This window comes from Neofelis nebulosa, chromosome 8, assembly GCF_028018385.1.
Source record: "Neofelis nebulosa isolate mNeoNeb1 chromosome 8, mNeoNeb1.pri, whole genome shotgun sequence".
In the NCBI taxonomy this organism is placed as follows: Eukaryota; Metazoa; Chordata; class Mammalia; order Carnivora; family Felidae; genus Neofelis; species Neofelis nebulosa.
The window spans coordinates 85,085,591-85,101,117 of NC_080789.1; the positions used below are offsets into that span (position 1 = coordinate 85,085,591).

The window sequence follows — 15,527 nt, forward strand, 5'->3', positions numbered from 1 at the left end:
AAACAGTGAGTTTATGTCATGTATATTTACCACTCAGATACGCACTCGCGCGCATGCGCGCGCGCGCGCACACACACACACACACACACACACACACACAACAGTAACAACGAGAAGAATTGATCCTTGAATTTAATTTTAATCAGCAAAAATGAACCGTTTGGCTAAGAGGTTGACTAAGGTAATCTTGGAATACAATGTCAGATTGTAAGAAGGAGGATGAGTCTAAAGGAATGAGTTGCTATTTAAAAAGTTATTTTTGATAGTACAATCAAAGGGATTCCAATGCAGAAGAAGAGGAAGAGGTACCAGGAATCCTCTGTCAGGAAAGCTGAAATCTAGACTCTGTTCAAGTTTCAAAAAACAAACACAAAAACAAAATCTAGGGAGAGGGCAAGTCAGTAAAGAAAGTTCCCCAACATTATATGGGATGAGAAAGGAGGAAGATAATATTATATTAATAGAGTTAAGAAAGAAAGAAACTATTCAAATTCTGTTTACTTAATTGTAAAATCCTGTAATTTATAATTGTCTTTTTTTCCCCTTTCTTATGCTTTTTGGAATAGTCAAGAAACACTCTCTCCTCTGTCTACGCACAATCTGGTGTGTGTGTGTGTGTGTGTGTGTGTGTACGTACATGCATGCACATGTGTTTGTTGGGACTGAAGATGGTGAGGGGTGAAAAGAGGATTTGTAATGCACAGTCTTTAGTAAAGTTCATGCTATCACCAACCATTCCCAAAGGGAGGCTCTACTTGTAGATGATTTACTTGAGGAAACAAAAGAAAGGAGGAAGTAGCCAAGACAATTTTGAAAAAGTGTAGATTTGAGAATGGCTTTCCCTAAAATTTAATTATTTATTATACAGCCAAAAAGTGTACACAGTATGGATTGGCTTTAAGTCCATCATATAGATCAGAGAAGGGAAGAATTGAGAGTTGAGAAACAGTTAAATTCATGTATGAAGGCATCATTTTTGACCACGGTGGCATTACAAATTGGTAGGGAAAGTGTGGGCTCTTCAGTACATGGTGCAAGGACAATTGGTTATCCATATGGAAAAAAGTAAAATTAGATCTTGGTGACAGAATAAATTCCAGGTGGCTTGAAAATCTGAAAGTGGAAAGCAAAACTTCAAAAATTCTACAGTTAAAAATTGGAGTATTTTTATGACCTCAAGTTTAAGTAGGATTTCATAAAGGAAAAGGTTAGTAAATTTGGCCTCAATAAGTTGCATTTTCTATACATCAAAAGAGACCATGAAAAGAACTAAACAAAACAAAACTAAGCCACTAACAGGAGATATTGTAAAACCTATAGCCACCAAATGATAAGCATTAAAACTTCAGCAGAAGAAAAAAACAAACAAACAAACAACCTAATAGTAAAATGGGCAACAAGGATAAACAGGCATCTTACTTATGTGCCCAATAAAATTATCTGCAACTTCACCACTTGTGATAGAAATTCAAATTAAAATAATATACCATTCATACTCATCAGATTGCCACAAATGAATGGCAGTATCAATGTTGATAAGGGTGAAGAGCAGTGAGAGCTCTCCTACAATTTTAGTAGTAGTGGAAATTGGTACAGTGACTTTGGAGTGCAATTTGGCAATATTTGATTGGAAGAAAATGAACAACTGAAATTTTTTCGACAGACAAAGTAAAAGGTTTATTCATTTAATGGTTAAAATGAATGAACTAGGATGACAAGTATCAATACAGATAAACGTGAAAATATTATATTCTTTTGATATAATGAATTCTTTTTGGACAAAATGGAGAAAAGTTCCTTTGAAGGTGTTGATCATGGAACACACAGTTTGGTGACATTTTGACTGGTTGAATAGCCCTAACCACAAAGTATTGATTAACAGATTGGGTAAGAAAGGTATTGTACCCATTACCATTTTTTTATTATTAACAAACCACTTCAAAACTTAGTGGCTTAAAACAGCCACCATTTTATTTAGCTCATATTCTTGTATGAATCCAATTTGGATGGTTGGGGCGTCTACCCATATGGTCTTACTTCCTCTAGTGTATTAGCTCAGGCTGTGTGTGGAAGTATTTGGGGTCTAAAAAGCAGCAAGAGTGAACACTCCCCAAACACAAGTACTTTCTTGGACCACTGCTCATGTTAGATTTAGGGTTGGGAAAATAGACTTTACCTCTTAATGGGAGCAGCTGTAAAGTTACATTGTAAAAGGGTATTCATACAGGTGTGGGAAGAATTTGTGTACGTTTTTACAATCAATTATAGGTGTCTTTACACAGGTATCTTGTCTTGATCTGTGAAACTTTTACATCAGTTACTTGGATAATGATCCTTAGGGTCCGCTCAACATGCAGCCTTTAGTAAAATGGCTTAACCCCAATTTTAGTACAAAGGACCATTAGGTCTAACCAGTTTCTGCCAGAAGAAGAGTCTGTAGGCTTTATGGGCCAGACCATCTCTTGTGGGGTGTGATTTACTGGGGAAGCAGACTACTTCAAGAGATGCCATATGGTTCAGCCTCTAAAAGTTAGGACAGATATCGCTTCCCAGGACTGGATAAGAAGTATAATATTCTGCTGGTCCAATAATGTAGAGACCCTGTTTGTAAAGAGAGAATTCTCCTTGGTGGGGTCATTAAAGTAGATCCAATTAAATAATTGGAAAAAAAATCAATAGCATTTGGCCCAGGACTAGAAAGTAAATACAATTTTCTTTAGAGATGTATTCTTCCCCAAAATAACAGAGAAAGAAGATGATGAATGAGATAAATTCAGCCACACCCACTTTCCTGTAACCTGAGGACTTTCTTCAGGAATAGGGGTGGGATGAAAACCAATGCCCTTGAGGTCAAATGGGTTTCCCTTCTTCTAGGGTACCAACATTCTGGGTGGACTCTGGTTGAAAGTATGTAGCAGTAGCCAGCTAAGCAGAAACCAACTTAGCTTCTAACTGTGATAAAAGATACTGGGGTTGTGGGGAGAACTGAAGACAGGTGGGGGCACAGGGTGGAGGGAGCAGACAAGGACGGGATACAACAAACCTAAATAGTTACCATCCATTTGGTAGTTGAGCTATGGGTCATCACTGTTTTCTTCTTTATGTTTTATGAAGTTTTCAACAGCTATAATGAGCACATATAATGTTAAAATCAAGAGGAAAAGAAACTTTCTCAGAGCCAGGATTTAAACTGGGCCAGATACTGTACATTATTCACATTTGTACCTCATACCCATTTTAATACTAAATAGGTGCCACTCTCTAAATGTTTATTGAATGCATGCTAAAATTATAGGGAGTTCAGTTTGGCTTGCGGTGAGAAAGAATTTTCTAGGATGTAAAGTAGTTCAAAAATGCAGTGCTCTGTCAAGCAGTAAATGCCATCCCACAAAGCACCCAGACAGAGGCTGGATTAAACAAGCAATATCTTGGAAAGAGTTAATAGTCTGATTGCAGATTTCAGGTAAGGCATCATGGGGGAGCTTGCATTTAAATAGATGAGTAGAATTTCCGTAGGTGAAAAAGGAGGGGGTAGGTGGAAATGAAAGAATAGTTAGAAAAAAATAAATGACTAGATGACTCTAATAGCCCCCACCTAACTAGGATTTCCGTGTATCACATCTTGAGAGACTGGATTCTTTTAAAGAAAAATACTATAGTTTCAATCTTAGAATGGATTTCTTTTATGCTGGTAAATCGTTTTTGCCATTTGCCTCTGTCATCCCATTACTGGACTGTTTCGTTAAAATTTATTATAGAACAGTATCCCCTATTCACTTTATACTTCCTCTTTTTTTGTGTGAAAATCTAATTTGTATTTTAGATGCTTTTCAAATTTCAACTTTTGCCATTAGTTTCATGCAGTAAGACATCATTGATACAATGTACAACAAAATATCATTAATAATTTTGTTATGATATAGAATTCTATTTCATTCGTATTCTATATTCCCTTTATTGTGTTTCAGCTTAAATACAAGACATGTGATATTTAAAAAACATCAATACCTACTGTGTATTCCTCTGAGAAGTCGAGCGTGTCTGAAATATTGTGATTTCTTGTCAGGCAACGTCGCAAAGCAAGTTTATTTTTTGAATTGGTGAACAAAGAGCCAAACTTAAGAACGCACTTGGGCTTTGTTCTTCAAAAGTTGTTCTGAATGACAATTAAAAGAAAGAAAGTACAGAAAATAGAGCAGCAGAACTCTTGCTCACTGGAATATTTTTCAGGTTTTTCCATAAGGTGTCGACACTTCTCTGTCAACTTGTAGGCTCGAAAAACAACAAAAAGCAGTCTTGTCTGTCAGGTGTTCAGTGGCATCCCTCTCCAAATCCTCCCAAGAGCACAGAGCTCTAGTTCAGATATTTCAGTGTTACGCAATTTAGTCTGTCTCTAAATGTCAGTCCCTACGGTCTCATGATTTACTTTCAGATTGGGTGCCCAAAACGCACTGCCAATTACCCCGAAGTGCTTAAGGCACATATCTTGCTCTATCTGACACTGAGAGTGTATTGGTACAAGTAAGCTGTTAACCAAAATAATGAAATGTACAGTAAAACTTGCAGATACTTTGGATATATTTTAATCCAAATATTTCCATTTATCCAAATATTTGTCCAATAGTCTGATTTTTTTTTCCGCTGAGGGGACTCACTGACCATAGTTATTTTCTTATATTTGTGCCTTTGTTACAGATAATCCTACTAATACATAATTTTATTGTCTCACTTGCAGGAGCCGTATGTTTCCTTGAGCTCTCGGGCTGTTTTAGTCAGTGGTCTTTAACCAGATAGTAAGAAGGAACACTTTATCGTTCCAGGAGCGCTCTTCATGGTCACACAGAAATGTAAGTGAATGAGTTTATGCTTCCTTCCATTAGCCAACTATCATTACAAAGTGAGGCAAATAATTACTTTCACTGAGTGTGAAGTTAAGGATTTGGAAAAGACACTTGCAAATGATGGATTTGCTGTTTCCTTTAAAAGCAAGATCTACGTCAACAAAAAGTATAAGAAGATTAATAAGGATAAGAAAAAAATTACAATATGAGGTAATCTCCATTTTATGGTGATTTCAAGATATTTTAAAATCACATATTCTGATTCTTAGTCATCTAAAATATTTAGTCATTAAATGCCTATTTTGGGCATACTGATTCTTTGTCCTTAAATTGTTATACCTGCTCTTATTCCTTTCATTGAAGGAAAAAATACACCTATATGCTTTCCATTTCTTATGTAATAGATGTAGTTTAATAATTGTAAAAAGCTACTAGAACTACTTTATATAAATGCTTTTATTATCCCAAACACTTGTGGAGAGCCAACTAACTTTACAGAAATGAAGAAGGAAATATAGTAGCTGAGAATCCCCACATTCAGAATACATCTTTCATTTACTTTAACTATTCAGGTCTCATCTTAAAGAATTCCTTATAGGAATCTCTGTGGCAATCTGGTGTTTAGACCAGAGAGGAAAGCACATAAGGCATGGGCATTTTACCAGTCTTTCTGCTCTTTGTCATATGCTGTTTGGTTATCACCTAGAGGGTACTTCTGTGCCTCAATTTCCCACATTTATCAAAGATGACAATATAACTCTGTAGCATATACATTAAAAGATTAACAAAAATTAAGTTTTCTATTTGATTAATTTTTCTATGCATGAATATATAAAGACATTTGTGTATAATCATATATACATTCCTAATATTCATATATAAAAATAAAACCTAAAGCTCATTCTTTAGGATGTCAGGGCATTAAAATATTCATGCCAGTTTTTCCAATATATCAATTTATGGGACTAGATCTGGCAAAGCGATCATTTGTAATGACGACTGGAATGCAGATGGTTTTAGTGACTGTATATAGAAACTGGGGGGAAGGGAATAGCAGTCATTCTTTGTTTTTTTAGGATGAGGCAGAAAATCTGCTCTCTCCTTGATATGGAGGAATTTGTTAGAAGCAAGAGCTAAAATAAGGAATTATTGATCAGCTAGAAATTATGTTTCTTTTATCTTCCCTCTTCACTAATATTTTTACCCTCTGAAATGTACAGATATTTTCACACAGATACGTTACTGACTTTTGGATGAATACCAGTATTTTTCATTTGCAACCAGTATATTACTGGTGTTATCTAAATACTCTTTAAGGAGTCATCAGCAATTTTATTATAAGTATCTCAGGCATAAAAACTGATAATTAAACATTTTGTTACTTTATTCAGTAAATTGGAAACGATTGTAAACCATAGGATACAACCCTTCTACGGGGTGCAATTCAGAAGGCCGAGTGAACAAGGCGCTTTAAAAATTACTTCTCTTTTAAATATATGTCCCTAATTAAGATTTACTGCCATAATGGACTGCTGTTGTCGATAGGATTGTATAATGTTTCTCAAATGTGTTGAGATGGAAACGCTTGTGAATGACTGATTTAGGGGAAAAAAATATTTTATCAATGTAAGAATCTATAGCCATATTCAAGTGGAAACAGCAAATCATCTGAAATAGTAGTGATCAGAAGATAGATAGCTAGAAGGAAGACTAAAATTAGCCTGTAGTGTTTAGTAAATCATTCAAAATATCTTAATTAATATTAGATTGCCAGATTATTCACTTACATTCAAGTAATCAAATCCATATGTGTGTCTCCTCTCCGTGCTTCCCCTGCTCTACCAAATAGTGTTTGATAGTTTCTTCTGGATTCGGCAGGTATGCATGGCAATGTTTGGTAGTTCAGTGTCAACGCAAGCCTCACTAAGGCAGCTTTTGCTAGCAGAAACTGTGATACTATGCTGCTCTTATATTAATGAGAAAAAAAACGTACCACATTATATAAATGACAACAGTGGACAGTTGCTAAAACAGCTTCTCCAGAGGTCATCATTATTGGGGGTGGGGAGAAGTTCAGTCTATCTTCAAAATGAATCCTGTCTGTTAAAATCTACTTTCGCCATTAGACTGATATTGAAAATATGTAGGATCAATATATTTTTGATTCGGTAGCCCTGTGTTGATACAACCTTGATTTACTGGGCAAAGGAGCTGAGATTTATGGTCATGGGTGTCTATACTTCCTTTTAAGAATTCTAAAATGTAAGCTCAGAGGTTCTCACTCGTTGCTCACAGCGTTCCTAGGGGAATGTAAGTCCCTCTGCCTGCTTTTTGGCCCATTTCTGGGATATTAGTTGGAAGAATGGTGAAGACTAAAGAGGCCTGTCTTTCTCTTCATTATACTGAGACCCTGTTGGCTGTATTTGTGGGGGGTGGGGGGTGGTGCGCAGAAACAAGATGCTTTTATTTTTGCCTGTTACTTGAATAAATGGAGGCTGTAAATATTTAGATCCATATACTTTTAAGTACTATTAAAAGGAAGATTTCCAAAGAGGAAAAAATATTTAAGAATCGTTTCCTAGAAAAGTGGGATGGATTGTTTCCTCATATTCCAAACATATTATTTGCAGTAGAAAATTAAATGATCTCAGAATTTATAACTGGAGGTTACACCTTAAATTGAAGTTTCTTGCTCCCCAATATATCACATTCATAATCACTTTGCAGGGCATTTTCTCTCAGCTGGAATAAAGAGCATATAATCTGCCATTTTAATCATTTTATCAAAGATAAATTTATCTTCCCCATGTAGACCTTTACACTCTAGTAACCAAGTAGATCTGCCTGACACTTGTAGGCAAAGCACCCAACTGGTTTTATTCCATATACTTTAATAACCACATAAAAGTAAAAATGGACACAAGAGAAGATGAGTAATAAAGATAAGGAATATTTATTGCTTCATATTACTGTTTAAATATGTGCACAAGGAGGGCATCACAATTAAACCACAGCATCTGTCTTTGAAAATTTGTCATTACAACCTTTTGTCTTATCAATGCATTTCACTCAGAATTATGATTAATATTCTGGTAATTTATGGAACAATAATTATTATTGCTAATGATTATGCAATAAAAACAATCTAATATACATGTGCATATATATACATATAGCTATAGATAGATATACATTATGTACATTGTGGTGAGGGAGGGAGAAAGAGAGAAAGAGAGAGAATGCACTTGGTAGTTCTTCAAACATGTGGTTGTACTGTAGCTGCCTGGGCAGTGTCCAATATGTAGAAACATATGTAGGAGCCGTTGGTACTAAGTTAATTAAATGTATATGTAAATAATTAAGAAAACAGGTCATTCTAAATTTTGTGAAAACATGATATTTATATGGCATTTTTGTTTAAAGATCTTGGAACCCTGTCTTTGGCACTTTGGAAGTATTCTTGAAATATTGCTGGGACGAAAATAATGATTCATTGAATGAATGAATATAACATTCTAAACCTTGAATATTTGATTATATTTTTGTATTTTACAGTCATGTGTTCAATGAGTTTGAAAATCCTCACCACCCTCAGTGGATTTGTATATAGTGACTAATTTAAAAGGAAAAACAAAAAACAAAAAACAAAACCAGAACTGTTTTCCTGAATGTTTCGACTCTCCTGGGCTTCTTAGGCCCCTCAGACTCCATGGAGAGAACTATAGTTACTAGAAATGAAATAATAACATCATTTTTAAAGTTTGATTTCATGGGTGAAACATCATCCCTGGGAAATCATTTCTGAAGTTTTCTCCTGCCCTCTAGCTCCATTAATATATTTTGAAACTAAATTTTCCTAAGGTGTGGCAGTTTACTCTTCCTCCTCCTTTTCCCTCCCTCTCTCCCTCCTCCCCCCCTCAACGTCCACTTCTTGTTTGTGAAATTCTATAATCCAAAGTCTGTGAGTTTAAGATTACTTTAAAAACAAGCAAATGGATTTTCTATTCTTGTGACATTTATACAGGTACTGGGGGAATTAGCACTCACTCTCCATTGTTTCTTGAATCATGTCTTAAGGGGAAAACATTCTAAGGTTATGTAGCCTGCAGTATATACTGATTTTACCCAATACTTGAGAGGTTTTAAATTATTTGCAACCAGCAGTTTCTTAACTAAGGTTTATTTTGACAATGAAAAAAAATGTACAATGTTTTCTCTCCCTTAACAGCCAAATTGTTTGCCAGTGCTGCCTTTGGGAAAATGGATGGTAATAGGGAAAATGGTTTTTAAATCATTTGGTATACTCTTGGCCTTCTTAACTACCCAAAAGAAAATTTTTGATTTGGCAAAACTAGTTTGAGTTGAGAAATGCTTTAAGAACTATTTTATTACCAAGTAAAATATTATTAGTGTAATTTGATTTTTTGTTTGTTTTGTTTTTAAGCATAGGCTCGCTTGTCTGTGTGGATAACTTATACTGTTTATCTTAATTTGGGGGATTTTTTTTTTTTTTACTAATTTGAGTGTGCTGAATAAGCTTTTATTCTGAAGAGGGCATTAAAGGGAGAGATACTTTTAGAGTTAATTTCTTTGTCCCATTAATAGTAGTTTGTGATTTCTTTTCCAAAAATTAATAGTAGTTTTTCTTTTCTGTTAATGACAAGTTTTTTTTTGCCAAAATGGAATAGTTTTTTCTTCTTTCAGCTGACAAAATTTGAAACCCTTGGTGGAATCTTTCTAGATATACCTCCCTCCATTTATTAGGAAGTTGTCACCTAAGGAAACTGCTATGTTGTAAATGTGGGACTTAATCAGCCCATGACTACTAATATACATGTATATAATAGCCAAATAATTAACAAAGCATAGTTATGTAAAAGCATGAAATTAAATATTTGTTTAACATAATGATACTGGCAATTATTCATTGTAGATAAGAATGAGGTCTTTGAGGTCAGAATGCTAATCCAACAACTTGAATGCTGCCACTAACTGTGATTTTAGGCAAGTTAGCTAACCTCAGAAATGGGCACAATTATTGCAGCTCAGAGCTATTTTGAGAATTAATGGAGATAATGTATATGGAATGCATAGAACAGAATTCCTGGCATGTGGTAGGCTGGAGCCCCAGACTCAACTGTGCAGTTTTCCCATGGCCCAAAGGAGCCCAGTTGAGGAGATGAATAGGGGTGAACAGAGCTGACATTCACCTCTTGCACCTCTTTCTGGCTAAGTTCTTGTTTGCTGGGAAAGGTCAGTCCAAAGGTACTGGGTTGGAATGTGGTGGCTCTGTGGGTCAGCTGTCTTTATTATCACCCTGTAAGAACACATACCCTCCATTTTCAGGTGGTCTTTGGGAATTTTGAAGTCAGCCTGTCTTCCACATAATCCTTATGGAAGTGTGATATGGACACTTTCTCCACAAGGTAGTTAGTGAATAAAGGAGGGGCGCCCGGGTGGCTCAGTCAGCTCAGGTCATGATCTCATGGTTCATGGGTTTGAGCCCTGCATCAGGCCCTGTGCTGACAGCTCAGAGCCTGGAGCCTATTTCAGATTCTGTCTCTGTCTCTGTCTCTGTCTCTGTCTCTGTCTCTCTCTGTCTCTCTGCCCCTCCCTGACTCATGCTCTGACTCTCTCTCTCTCTCAAAAATGAATAACCTTAAAAAACTTTTTAAAATTAAAAAAAAAGAGTGAATAAAGGAAATATCCAAATGATTATACTGAAGCTCCATTTAGCATTATTGACATTTTACAAAGCTTATTAATCAGGAGCAAGACAGCCATAGTTAAGATTTAGCATTTCTTATAATGGGACAGCTATTAAAGGACAATACACACCTTTTGGATTTCCACTGAAGTTATAGAATTAAATCAAAGGTAAAATATGATTCAAAATTGCATGAGGAAAACCATTTTTTGAAATTGAAGATAATTGATAATAACTACAAAGTTATCGTAACTGGTAGGTTGGTTGCGTGCTTGAATTGGTGAAGTGTTATGTTTATATTTTACTGTGTTCTGAAATAAAGTGTACAAAGACATATTTTTAAACTGAAATTTCATTTTAAAAATGCCACACATAGGGCTTTAGTTAAAGGACAGTAAAGGAGCAAAATGATGAATCAGGAATTTTAGGTTTTGGAAAGTTATACAAAATATGAAGTCTGTTATATTTTGAAGCTAACACTGGAGGGAAAAACAACTCTCCCATGTTTCAGTTATACTAAGGAAATTAAGTGTGAATTCTAGCTCTACAGGAGACTTTCATGTAACCATTTTACTGACTCTACTTCATCCTTTTGTTTCTTGAATCTGGACACAAACCACATTTTTCTCCTTGGAGCTTTCTTCCCTCTCTACTGCCTTTCTTCAAATATTATTTGAAGGATGTATTGAGTTGGCAATTTCACGTGGTCGAACCATTTATAGATCCAGCCGGCCTGGTGTAAGACCTTTGTGATCACATTGGCTCCTTTCCTCTTCTCAGCCACCATATCTGGTTTCCAAAGCACATTTTTTTTCTGTTTCATGCATCTTCTCCTTTCCTTTGGCACAGAAAAAAACCCATTCTCTCATCCCTTCTCATTTGAAATCCTCAAGTAGCCTTGGAGGTCCTTATCCGGCTCCCCATCTCTTCCTACACCAATCGATTGCAGTTGAGGATAGCACTTAAGGGCCACCAGCTACACTATGGCCTCAATCTGAACTTCCAGACCTGCCTTGCCCTAATCCCATATAAATAGCATCATCAAATAATGGGCCACTAAATATTCCTTATTATAATCCACATGTTTCTGTTCCCTTTAGTGTTCTTTTTTACCCCTTCCCCAAGTTAAATTCTGTACATCTCATTCTCAACCCTAATATACTTCCCATGATGCTTTTCAGGTGGGAATTCAAAAGCTACCATAGATTCTATCCAGCCTGCCTGCCATAGTGGGGAATTTGCACTTTCAATTTGTACAATGAAAGAAATCTTATACCTATTTGTGTATCTACTGCCCTTCACACAGTGTGACTGATTATACTGGTTTAGATGTATGTCATTCCAGCATATGATAAACTGCATTAAGATATCCTCATTGCATATTGTACTCTACCATTGTTTGGTGTAATGCCTGGCAGATAGAATATGCTTAATACTATAGAATAAATAGTGAAGAGTTTTGGGCTTACTACACTGTTTAAAATGACATATATGTGATTATATGTATTTGGCCTTTATTATTGACAGCATAATATCTGGTGACATACTCACTGTTAGTATCTTTTCCATCTGCTAGAGAAAGGAGATCCCTTAACTCACTTGGTAATGTTTAATCTTATTGCTTATAAAGGAAAAATGAAAATTTTGTTATGAAATTAATTGAATAGACATGGGAAATTATCAGGCATTTGATTAATAAATACATTGTTAGTTTTTATAACACATGAAAATTTATGTACTGTAAAGGAAATGGTCATTCCAACATTTAAGCAATTACACAAATTATTTTCTATACTGTAAGAAAAAGCCCTCTTTTTAATGTCAGGACAGCTGAGCATACCAAAAATAACTGGAGAGTTTGTTGCCTTTATTACTATTAAGTATATTATTATGTCCTTGTAAAATCATCAAAAAAGATGAGGTATACTCCTAATGATCAGTGGTTTAAAGTCAATGTGAAGAAATAACATAAACGTATTAATGATAAGATGATTACCTGGTTGAAATCTCAACAGCACAGATTTCTATGGTTTAAATTAAAAAGAAAAATTAAGGAGGGGAAAAAAAACCAGGCAAACGGTATTTGTATTCCTGCATTTCAGGTGAGGTACCTACATTTTCCTTGTATTTTTCTTCCTCATTAACTGTAGAAACCCATAGATATAAGTCTCTGTGCAGCTCCAAATGCCCCCGCTCCATTTTAGGTGGTATTTCCAATAAGGGTACTGTTTCTTGCAAAGAATATTACATCTCACTAATTGTCCTACAAATCCCATTCTTAATTAAAATCAAAATCTTCATTGCAACAACTTTACTATATAGCTTGCAAATATGTGCTCTTCTTGTTTGTTTGGAGGACGATGCTCTGGATACATCTTTCTTTTCTTTTTTTCTTCGTTCAAAAAGGAGCAGCCCTGGTGAGAAAAATTTACAGCAATTGATTTTGTTTGTTTGTGGCTGCAGCCATAAAAACTCCCAAGCAAAACTAAATAGTGCTTGTGGGGCACAAGCATGGTGGTTCATGGGTAAACAGTAAGTTTTATAATACTGTTAATGTTAGACAAGAAGACAAGGTATAATAATTCCAATTTCCTCATTTGTCTCCGTTTTGTACTAAATTGTGCGCTCCATCATGCATATGCTGGCTATAATGTGACATATTTAATTCTGCATTTAGTCTCTGCTTTGTTACACACGCACGAAAATAGCAAGTCAGCTTCTCAAATGCCATGGAGCGGCCCTCTAACAACAACAACAAAAATAATTAAATACAAAATAAGTTTGAATAACAGTAATGGTGGGAAAATCTATCCTAGGGTTCATTCTTTTTACAGGGAGTTGGCAAACCAGGAAGAATAGACTTTGTCATGTGCAAATATGGTGACCATAAATGGTGCTAGAGGCTTTTCCATTGTCCTCTGAGTTTGCCATGAGAGAAAGCGGGTGAGAGAAAGAAAGACACGTTTGATAGAGTTGTGAAGAATGTTTGAATGGCTATTGGGTGTTGAGCATTGTCTTGCAGTGACCTCAATTCGGTACAGTAGAGACCCTTGAAAGCACTGTCTGAAGTCACAATACCACTATTCTCCTCCATTTACTAAAAGGGATTAGTTAAAAGGGTGACGTTCCGTGCAGAGAGTTCCAAGTATTCCATGAAACAAAGGGCTCTGAAATGTTTTTGAAGTTATTTTTAATTGAGTTGAACTAATTTAATAAAGGTCCTACGGAGGAAAAAAAAATAAAGGAATGTGATTGTTTTATGATTCCTCACAGATGGAATGGACATTTATAGCATACTTTTCCTTTAGTGTTCCAGAGAACAGTAGCTCCATTTACAGCTACTGTTAGCAATTTAAAACTGCTCCAAAATGAAGTCTTTCAAGAAGTTGACAGCTTATAAATAAATCTGTCTGATAAAATTGAACATAAACTGCATCTGTGGTTAGTTTGCCAAAATTAATTCTACATTTAATTAGAGATAGCAGTCAAACATATTTAATAAAAAACAGTCTTGGAGAGTAAATCAAATGAAGTCAGATTTTAGCAGACGTTTTGCATTTTTTTCCAAGGAGTGATGAAATGACCTCACCTCTCCGATTCCCAGTTATATGGCAGCGTGAGCTCTGTAGCGTTATGGGGAAGCCAGTGAGTTCACACTGCTTGGAAAGGTTCCTTGCTCAGCTTAGGGTAAAGAGAGAAAACGATCATTTTGTGATTTTGCTTGATTCCATCATTAGGTTTTACTTTGATGCCATATGTATTAAACTAACAAGTTAATAAGCACATTACTGCTAATGATTACAGAGACCCAGCTAAGGTAATCTTAATTTATATATGTACCAGTACAGAGAATTGTCCTTAATTTTTTTTTTCTGATTTCATTGCCAAGCTTGTTTTCTTTTGTTTTGTTTTGTTTTAATTTAACCATCACAATGAGACATATGAAAATGATACACTGGCAACAATGCCATTTCTTCCTGTAAAAAGACTTAGGAAAATCACCTTTGCTTATCAAATATTTGTGCTCACTCTGCACGGTTTAAGCAATGTGGCATAGTTGTGGAATCCCGGGGAAGATGCAAAAGCACACAGATCAATCAGAATGCAGCAAACAATATTTGGGGACAAAAGTGACTTACGGTTCAAAGGGCAAAGAAGCAGATCTTCAAACACTGGAAGTTTCAACACACAATCCATAGTCCTAGGTGAAGTGTGCAGACAGACAATAGAGACTAGTATTAGCAATAACAGTTTCTTTCCAATTTATGTAAAAATGATATGCACCTTCACAAACGCATACAAAAACTAGAGTCAATTAAACCAGCTTTTATTTTGATCTTTTAAAGTAGGGGATGTTACTTTCTAGTAATGAGGAAGAATTTAAGAAATGTGGTAAGAGATTATGTGGCTGTACTTATTAGTTAATATCAAATTTGGATTAGACACTAAACATTAATTTATTGAGCCTCCTCTATATTCTTAGTGTTAGAATCATAGAGATGGTTAATCTTTACTGAATATTTTTTCCAAAATATCTACGTGTTTTGGAATCATGCAGTTATTAATACTACTTCTGACAAATATGCAAAGGCATTTTTTCTACTTCTTCAAGTTTTGTTTAGATATTTTGTTCTTTCAGAAGAGCATTTTTATTTTTACATACATGACTTTGTCCCCAAGTAACTTTATCAAAATTTTGCTACTTTTTTTAGAATAATAGGAAGTAAAAGTAGAACACCCTTATTCCTGAATTTGAACAATGTGTCATTGTTGTGAGGTTTGCTCAGTGAGCCTTACATTACTTGTATTCTGAATAAATGAAGAAATGGAAATGTATGCAATGCACAAATTCTACCTAGCAGCCCCGTTCAGTTCTGTCCTGGAATAATTACACTGTTCTAAAACTCATAGGTGGACTTAAATACTAATGCATTACAGTTGTTAATTACTATCAAAATACAAACCAGCAATAGGCTGTA

At 35.3% G+C, this 15,527-nt stretch overlaps 1 protein-coding gene and 1 long non-coding RNA gene across 11 annotated transcripts in view; one reads left to right on the forward strand and one right to left on the reverse strand.

Annotated features, from left to right (window-relative positions):
• SOX5 (SRY-box transcription factor 5) overlaps positions 1-15,527 on the forward strand; it is a 1,021,816-nt gene that overhangs the window by 459,380 nt on the left and 546,909 nt on the right. For all 9 annotated transcript variants that reach the window (XM_058743357.1, XM_058743360.1, XM_058743362.1 and 6 more), the window contains one exon: positions 4,736-4,847. In XM_058743357.1, coding sequence (XP_058599340.1) covers positions 4,846-4,847 — 2 coding nt within the window. In that variant the 5' untranslated portion in view covers positions 4,736-4,845. The remainder of the gene's footprint in view (positions 1-4,735; positions 4,848-15,527) is intronic.
• The window catches only part of LOC131519866 (uncharacterized), a 43,238-nt gene continuing 38,338 nt past the window's right edge, over positions 10,628-15,527 (reverse strand). For both annotated transcript variants that reach the window (XR_009265836.1, XR_009265835.1), the window contains exons 2-4: positions 14,688-14,749; positions 14,138-14,229; positions 10,628-12,962 (exon numbers count right to left, since the gene is read on the reverse strand). This is a non-coding gene — a long non-coding RNA (uncharacterized LOC131519866). The remainder of the gene's footprint in view (positions 12,963-14,137; positions 14,230-14,687; positions 14,750-15,527) is intronic.